Source organism: Etheostoma cragini, chromosome 21, assembly GCF_013103735.1.
Source record: "Etheostoma cragini isolate CJK2018 chromosome 21, CSU_Ecrag_1.0, whole genome shotgun sequence".
Taxonomy (NCBI): Eukaryota; Metazoa; Chordata; class Actinopteri; order Perciformes; family Percidae; genus Etheostoma; species Etheostoma cragini.
The window spans coordinates 17385556-17394677 of record NC_048427.1 but is presented as its reverse complement, the minus strand read 5'-3'; the positions used below and the strand labels follow the sequence as shown (position 1 = coordinate 17394677).

The following is a 9122-nucleotide window of genomic DNA, read 5'->3' as shown; positions in this document are numbered from 1 at the left end:
TATATATATATATAAAATACTTTCTATGGAAGACATCTGTACATGTGACAGTAGCAAAATCACAGGTGGAAATAAGAAAAATCAATGATGGCTGAATTCCATTTAGCGGCTTCAGTTTTAAGGGGCCTGCTATTTTTCATGCAGGCTCACTGTTACACTGTCACGGTTAGTTCACAGCCATGTTATTATTATTATTATTATTATTATTATAATTATACTGTTCCGACCATGACAAGTCAAAAGTTCTGCTGTTCATAAGGCGCATGTACCAGCTGCACAGACATCAGCCGCAGATTGCCAGCAGAGCACACACTGGCCATGAATGTGGAGGCCATCTGTGTGTGTTTGTGTAACAGCTCAGACTCCGACTAATCACAGAAACTCCAGTTCTTTCTGGTATTTTTCTCCAATTTCTCCTTTTCTAATAAAACATCAATCTACTGGATTTATAAAGCCTTGGGTTGAAACACTTTCAACTCACGTAGCCTGTTTTTTGTGGTTTTCAGAGCTAATCCGCGTCAACTTGCTTCTTTAAATTGATTCGGACGCTCTCCCGGCTCAATGATAAGAACAAAAGATGAACAACTGTGTTAGAAAATGTCTGGTTATTTGATAAAAAAGTCACAGTTACAAGCCTGTGGACTTAAAAACAAAAGTGGAGAAGCTAACCACGTCTGCCATGGTGCTTTTCAGTAAGAAAGGTTATTTTACAGAAGTTAAAATTGCAACAGCGACGTGTTTACAATTTTCTTAGAGCTTTGAATTGCGCCTTCTCCATAGCAACAGCAACCAAGGCTGATGGGAATAGTAATAAGTAGAGCCAACCACTGTGAAAAACTAATTAAGGAATTAAGGGCCATAAACCTAAAGCATTGTTACATTTTTAGACTCCTTTAAGAAGATCATTTATTCACAACTCTATTGTTTTTGAAATAGCATCGCATTCAATCTGAACAGACTTTAAAGAATAGACATACAATATAATGTTGCATTATGGGAAGTGTAGGATCCAGTGATTTTGGAGCTTGAGCCTAAACTGTGACTGAAAGTCTCTGCTGCAGTTTTTGTCCATTTTCTTTACAGTAAAATTTGTTTTCACTAGTACCCCAACTCTATGGAAGTAATGCTAAGTCAGTAGAGACATAAATACATTGACATAAAGTCTTGTTGTACTTTTGTCTCCTTCCTTCTTGTTATTTTGCCATCCTCTGTCCCTCTCTGTCCTGCTCTCAATCCTAACCAGAGAAACTCACTGACCTCACACACACACATTGGCACAGTGTCAACACCATTTTCTGGGTCTACATGCACACAAAATTGCTCATTACTTCATGCACAGCCGATACCGATTCCATGCTACCACCAATCTGGCATCCTGCGCCTTGTGTCAGTACAGTACTGTACAGTATAGCACGGGAGGGGGTGGTGTATGTGCTGAATGCTAGCAGGAGAGGCAGGTTAGTGAGTGAGTGTGTGAGTGTGTGTGGGAGGGGGGTATCATAGAGGTCTACTGTGTCCCTCAGGCAACATGAATGTAGGCCAGTGTCTGTGTGGCCCAGTAAAAGGGAGTAGCAGCATTTATTCTTCACACTCATGCGGACAATACAGTCATACATGGAGTCCTACACAGATTTTTTGTTTTTGTACACACTAGTGTGGAACTGTTGTATACATTTGTATACTCATGTATCTTCTTTTGTCCCTCTTTCTCAGGGCGGTGGGTAAGACCTGTCTGCTTATCAGCTACACCACCAATGCCTTCCCTGGTGAATACATCCCGACTGTGTGAGTATACCACCCACTGCACATGTGCTCATGCTTATTTCATATAAGCTGGGCTTTTCATGTTATAGGCCCATACTATAATTAAGGGTTGAGTGCTATGATAATACATACAAGCGTGAGATTTTGCCATAGTGTTTATACTGTGGTAGCTTTTAATTTAATATCGCTGGATGTCTTAGACAATATTTGGCAATGTCATTGACCAGGGCTGATTCAAGGCAATATTGTTATAAAAAGATTTTCCTGACTGGTTAAAAGTCATATAACCATTCCAATGACTCCGAAGCTGTTCAGTTAAGGTAATTTAAGCTAAAGAAAAAAAAGGTTGAATGATTCCTATTTAATTTTATGAGCCGACTGCATCACAAACGCTACTACTTTTGCCTGTGAATTTTAAACATAGACTGTATAAAATAGGTGTTGTGCTCGCCCTTCTCTTCATTGAAGCCTTTATTTTTCAAAAATGTTTTGTCATGGTCCAAATAATCGTAGCAGAGAATTGTGGTATCAATTCTAAGCAACAACATCGTGAATTATATTTTTCCCCCAATCGTGCAAGCCTACTTCATCAACCAACCCTGTCTCTCAAAACTTAATGTTCCTGTACAACAAACCTCCATTATTAAACGTCCCATGGCATGAAAATGTCACTTTATGAGGATTTTTAACATTAATATGAGTTACCCCAGCCTGCCTATGGCCCCCCAGTGGCTAGAAATGGTGATAGGTGTAAACCGAGCCCTGGGTATCCTGCTCTGCCTTTAAAAGAAATGAAAGCTCAGATGGGCCGATCTGGAATCTTGCTTCTTATGAGGTCATAAGGGGCAAGGTAACCTCCCCTTTCTCTGCTTTGCCCGCCCAGAGAATTTGGCCCACCCATGAGACAGTGAAATCATGGCTTTCAAACAAGACTTCAGATATGGTATAAGCGGACCACTAAGGTCTATATTAAAAATACTTCAGATATGGTATAAGGGGACCACTAAGTTCTATATTAAAAAGACTTCAGAGACAGTATTAGGGGACCACTAAGTTCTTTATTAAAGAGACTTCAGATACAGTATTAGGGACCACTAAGGTCTATATAAGAGAGACTTCAGATACAGTATTAGGGGACCACTAAGGTCTATATAAAAGCATCCAAAGACCACCATGGCATGTGACCTGTATTTACGTTTCGAGGGAGATGTATTTTCCAGCGACCAGCTGGTTAGGTGTAAACTACTTGGTTAGGTTTGGAAAGAGATTATATTTGGGTTAAAATACGTATGCCTGTTTCATAATTATCATTTTTGAATGTTGTGTCATTTTTTTAAAGACACGTTTGTCACTTTTTCCAAGTTTTATGCCACTTTTTCCGATGTTTTCTCAACGTTTTCTGTGCTTATTGACATTTTAAAAACTTTTTTTCCATTTTTTTGTCTTTTTTCCTGCCATTTTGAAAGCTTTTTTCCATGTTTTTGTCTCTTTTCCTGCCATTTTGAAAGCTTTTTTTCTGAATTTTGTGTCGCTCTTTAAAAAAGAACAAAAATCCAATGCCCTAAAATATTATAAAACACCCAAATCCAATAAAAGTAGTGAACTGATCACTTACTTCACTTGACGATCGTTCTATGGAACCATCAAGTTACTTTTTTTGTGACAATTTTGTTGAAAGAAACCTAAATTTCTGATATAGAAACTTTTTTTAAAAAGGGTCAAATGTGACCTGAGGTCAACAGGAGGGTTAAGTACATGGCCCGTGTACATGATTAGAAAGGTACTTCTGATTTTTCAAAGACAACAAGTACCCTCAAAACAATTGTTTTGTTTGAGGTTACTTGTGAGGTTTTCTCACTTTTGGAAAAGAACCCACATGTTCTTTTTTTACTTGATCTCTATCCTGGGTATTCAATTCCCAAAATATAGCTTTTGGAAAGTTGCTTCACCCTCTTTTTTAACTGCATTGTACTCAGTATAATATACTTCCTGCAGCTTTGACAACTACTCTGCCAATGTGATGGTGGATGGGAAACCAGTGAATCTGGGCCTTTGGGATACAGCAGGACAGGAGGACTACGATAGGCTCAGACCACTGTCTTACCCACAGACGGTATTCAAACCACACACACACACGCACACACACACACACACACACACACACACACACACACACGTTTCACTCTCAACTAGCCATCTCTCTGGTTCTCTCCCAGGATGTGTTCTTGATATGCTTCTCCCTGGTCAGTCCGGCCTCCTTTGAGAACGTCCGAGCTAAGGTCAGTACGCTGACTGATCACCCCTTCCCTTTGCCCCCCCCCCCGTCCATGCCGAGTCTGACCACAAGGAGGCACATCTATGGCTCCCCCTGGCTTATCACACTGCTTCCACCAACCTGTTCAGACCTTGGCTTAGAACATTGTGGACCTTGACAGACGTGTTGTAAGACGAGGTCTGAGCGAGTTCAGACACTCTACAGAGGGAGCGTGACGGCCTGCTGTGGTTTGGTCTGCTGAGCATCATGAGACGCTCTCACATGAAACCACACTTTTCCCAAAGGTCCAACCTCCCTCTGCAGAGTCTGTATGCTTTATTGTCTGACAGGATTTTATCACCATGTGATGTGAACAGCGGCTACTTTGCCTGAGGATGTGTTAAGCTTCTATCAGACATATCTATGAAAAACGTATTCTAGCTCCACAACTCACAGAGTCTGTTGTATGTCACAGTGCAAAGGCGTTCATTGCTCTGCTTCTGTATCTAACTGTTGTCTTTCTCCTCTCTCATTGGCCTTGTCCTTTGTATTTGCAAATGTCCACGTGTGTTTGTGTGTGCGGTGCACTAGTGGTACCCTGAGGTGAGACACCACTGTCCCAACACACCCATCATCCTGGTAGGCACCAAGCTGGATCTGCGAGATGACAAGGACACCATTGAGAGGCTGCGGGACAAGAAGCTTTCCCCCATCACCTACCCACAGGGCCTGGCCATGGCAAGAGAGATTGGTGAGGCTGTGTGTGCCACATGCACAACTGGATATGTTTGTAGAAGGATTTAAAGCTGTAGTCCATAATTTCATGAACCATTGTACTCCGAAATAACTTACTAAAGGACCCCAAAGCACTTTATGTTGTCCTCGGGTCAAATTGACCCCTTTTCCTATACCAATGTTCTTTTTCACTACCAAGAATAACATGATTGATTCCACACAATGCTCTTTGGCAAGTACAAATCTCTACTTTCATTAATTTTGGGGTGGCTTATTCAATTCAATTTTATTGCATTATAGCATATTCCAGTCTGTGATCATCCATCAACAACCATTCCTTTAATTTTAGTCTGAATATTTCAGAATTTTTGCTTTTCTAACTCAAACATTAGGTATAATTTCCTATAAATTAGGTTTAATGACCATAAATTCCAAAAATAACTGTAAAACTAAAGTTAAGTTAGTGTCCCGTAGTGTTGAAAATGTCAAAAAAAGTGTTGAAAAAAGGGACAAAAACATAAGAAAAAGATAAAAAACATTGGTAAAAAGTGTCAACAAACGTGTTGATTTGATTGATTGGAAGACAACACAAGGGTTAATATGCAACTGTAGGCCTGTACTACTGCCTTACTGTGTACTTGTACACATTGTAGCCAACTACTGCATTTACCTGACAGAAAACGTTGCAGATACAGATTCTACTCAAAAAATAGCACAATTAAAACATGATGCATTAAAATACCCAGCATTTTATCAGAGTTAAAATCTCCACCTTGAAGTAGCTTACAATGTCCTGATTACACGCCTCTCTTTTTACTTCTACTAAACATTTGAAAGCAGTACTTGTACTCAAAGTCCAGAGGCGGTTTTACCATCCGGCATAATTAAAGCGCCTTGTGATTGTGTTTTAAAAAAATATATATAGGAAGAAGACATACTTTATTAATCCCATAGAAAGGGAAAATATTCTTTTCTTACTCTGTTGTTGCACACATTACACACAGGCCTGAAATACACACACATGCCCAGGAGCTACTGCTTTACTTACCATTTATTTTGCTTTAAATAAGTATCACAAATCAGGTGAAACAGGGTGATTCAGGTGAGAAATGTGCTGCATTCTCAATCTCAAGGCAACTACAGTTCTTATTGAGGTAGGACTGATGAGCTGAAGAGGCTTAAGACTCGAAGAAATGCACATTTTTTTAAATGAAGAAGAGTCAGGACGTGGTTAGCCTAGCTTAGCGTAAAGAAAACAAGCAAGGGGAAACGGCTAGTCGGATTCTGTCTAAAGCGGGGGTGTAGTAGACTGGGTAAACCCAACCCAATCTGCCGGCGATTTGATTTCGCCATGAAACCTGTACATTTTTCTACCCTGCTTCCGTTACAAATCTGCAGGGACCAATCACAAACTAGATTTTTTAAAGATTATTTTGGGCTTTTCTGCCTTTAATGGACAGGACAGGTAAGTGAGAAAGGGGGGAAGACATACAGGAAATTGTCACAGATCAGACTCCCCAGACTAATGTTCAATCTTAAAAGATTGAGCTTGGTCTGGTGATCGCCAGACTAGAGGTGAAATGATGCGGGAGCGCACCGGAACGACGCTCCAGTACCTTTTTATTTTTCCAAGTAAGACTATAGAATATTGGCAGTTTGCATACACCGACCGACAGTCATATACATTTCTTAAAGGGCTTTGGGAACCAATAATCACCCAAGTGTATATCATGCACGCACTGAGTAACATGCAAGAAAACCATTCCACCTTAAAAGTAGACTAGGAAGTTCTTGAACGCCCCTCCAGTCATAGAAAACAAGCCGAACAAAGCTGTCATTTATCTGGCGAAAGCAATAGGTTCTGTGTGGATGAAGCATTAAGTTGTGACTCCTTTAACAGCTGGCTCTCTGCCTCGTAATGTTATCTCCAAGTTTTTACTAGTTTGTCTGTTATTGCGTAACCTCACTTCTGCAAATTGAAGGGAGTCGGCTTATACAGAAATGTATACATTGCCATGGCAACTGTACACATGAAAAAGCCATAACATGGCTGCAGCTCTGACCATACTGCTACGTTCATTTGAATATCCGTTTTTTATTTCTTATCTAGGCAATGGAAGAGTGGTTGCATAACCTTAGAAACGAGCCTCAACATCCGCGTGCAGGGGCGTCGGACTGGGGGAAAAATGGGGACTGAGTATCCAGGGGAGGGCCCAAAAAGATAGCTGTGGATGCAGGGAGGGGGCAGAATTTTGTGCTACGCCCCTGTCAGCCTGCATGTGGATGCATGTGTGTCATAAGTACTATAACAATCAGCACTACACCCCTGGTCTGAAGGTAAAAACCATACACCTACCAAGACCTCTAAAGCTCACTAATTGCCATGTTATATCTCTGTGATTTTATCTGCACACACATACATCTTACATTTCTAGTTTGGGGTTTTAGTGGGAACTCTGTGCAGCTTCCAAAAATTGTCATTATTTTGGGCTTCTCCACCTTTAATTTTTGACTGGATAGTTAGGTGAGAAAGGGGGAAGACATGCAGGAAATCGTCACAAGTCAGATTCAAACCCTGGACCTCCACATCAAAGCATGAACCTCGAAAGTACATACGTGCACCCGCTTTACAGCTGAACCAACCTGGCCACAGCTTCTGAAAATCTTGCCATGAAAGTGAGCTTGTCAGGCTTGTGCCTGTACAGAGACCAAAACCTGTGCTCACCAACCAGAAGGTTAAGATAGTCAGAGACACTGCAAGTGGCTGATACTTCCAGAACGTAACTCAATAAAATACAACAACAAATCAATTCTATGGGGGATTTTTTTTTTTTTTTCGGACAGAAGATGCAAAATTGTCAAAGCAGTTCTTTCAGCAAGTTAGTCAAATAACTTTGCTTAAAATTAAATTAAAACAAAAAAACTAGAATGGCAGGTGCTTTTTGAGTGTCTTTGTATGCCACAATGCAACAAATGGTAGTCATGGGGATTAAGGTGCACATTTTCAGTCTCTTCTTGAATTCATTTGGGATGTTGCATCAGACCAATTGTTGCATAAAGTACATGTGCTTGTCAGATTGTCAGATTTGGGGAGTTATTGTTGGTCACATCCCCCCGATTCCGATGTCGGAAAAGGTTTTTGGGGGGGTGGAGGTTTCTGACGCTGTTAAAAGATTCAAGAAACACTTCACTTGAAACCTACTGAGGCCCTAAACTCGACATATCTGGTTCTTTTTAACTGTCTCCATTTGAACCCTGAGTGTGACACTGAATAAAAAGCCTTTTTCCCATCATCCTCTCTTCCTCCCTCAGGGGCTGTGAAGTACCTGGAGTGCTCCGCACTGACCCAGCGAGGCCTGAAGACGGTATTCGACGAGGCCATCCGAGCCGTGCTGTGCCCTCCGCCGGTCAAGAAGAGGGGGAAGAGGTGCACCATGTTCTGAGGAGGAAACATTGCTAAAACACTACACTACATCACCATATTACAACAACCACTACTTCTCTGAGAGGATTTGAGGGAAAACTAGCAAGAGTGAGTGTACACTGCTGAGATTGCTTTCTTTATATTGATGTTTTTTCAAAGCGGTCTATTGGTCTCGTTACCAATATTTAATCCAGTTTTTTTACCATTACTGAATAGGCTCATAGGTTCTCTGTGAAAGACATTGACTGTCCAACTACTTTGTACTTATAGAACCACATCAAAGTTGCCACGAGGGCCTGACAAAAGGTTTCTATTACTCGTCTTCATACTGCAACATCTCTTCTTTTTCAGCCATGCTTGCTTGAATTAATGCAGTGTTGACTAGATAGAAAGTAAAACTATGAATACGCCTTCGGGTCTGAAGTTACCCTCAGCTCCTGGTCTAAGATCAGCATGTGAAGCCCAAATGCATACTACTGGCATGCACACAGAAATTGGTTGCTACTGACAGGAAATACAGAGGACTACTGCCTTCATTCACTAAATTTCACAAATAGAGCACGGTGTCTTAAATGGAAATAATGGGGGTTTTCTACAAGAAATGAGAACTCTGGATGAGGAAATTCTGGTTTTATTACAACCTGGGTCTTCTTTTTGCAGTTTTAGCCTTCATTCCAATCAGTAACAATGTTGCACTCACCAGATTTAAGAAGACAAAGTCAGATGAGTAAAAAAAAAACTCAAGAAAGGGCTTTAACGCAACTCCAGCGAATCTGGGACCAGGTAGTGTTTCAGTTTAGAAAAGCTGTATCATTGGACAGAGAAAGGTCAAAGAAATGGGGGTTTAATGGGGGCCCAGTTGCCTTTTTGTTGCATATAACCTTAGAGGTTAAGATGGCCATGGCTATTTAATGTGTGCAATGTAATTGATACTGACAGGAAAGA

At 40.8% G+C, this 9122-nt stretch overlaps 1 protein-coding gene across 1 annotated transcript in view; it reads left to right on the top strand.

Moving 5' to 3' along the window:
- The window catches only part of rac3b (Rac family small GTPase 3b), a 10469-nt gene extending 1347 nt beyond the window's left edge, over positions 1-9122 (top strand). The window contains exons 2-6 of the mRNA XM_034860155.1: positions 1714-1785; positions 3760-3877; positions 3981-4043; positions 4610-4769; positions 8066-9122. Of these exons, the coding sequence (XP_034716046.1) occupies positions 1714-1785; positions 3760-3877; positions 3981-4043; positions 4610-4769; positions 8066-8196 (544 nt within the window). The 3' untranslated portion in view covers positions 8197-9122. The remainder of the gene's footprint in view (positions 1-1713; positions 1786-3759; positions 3878-3980; positions 4044-4609; positions 4770-8065) is intronic.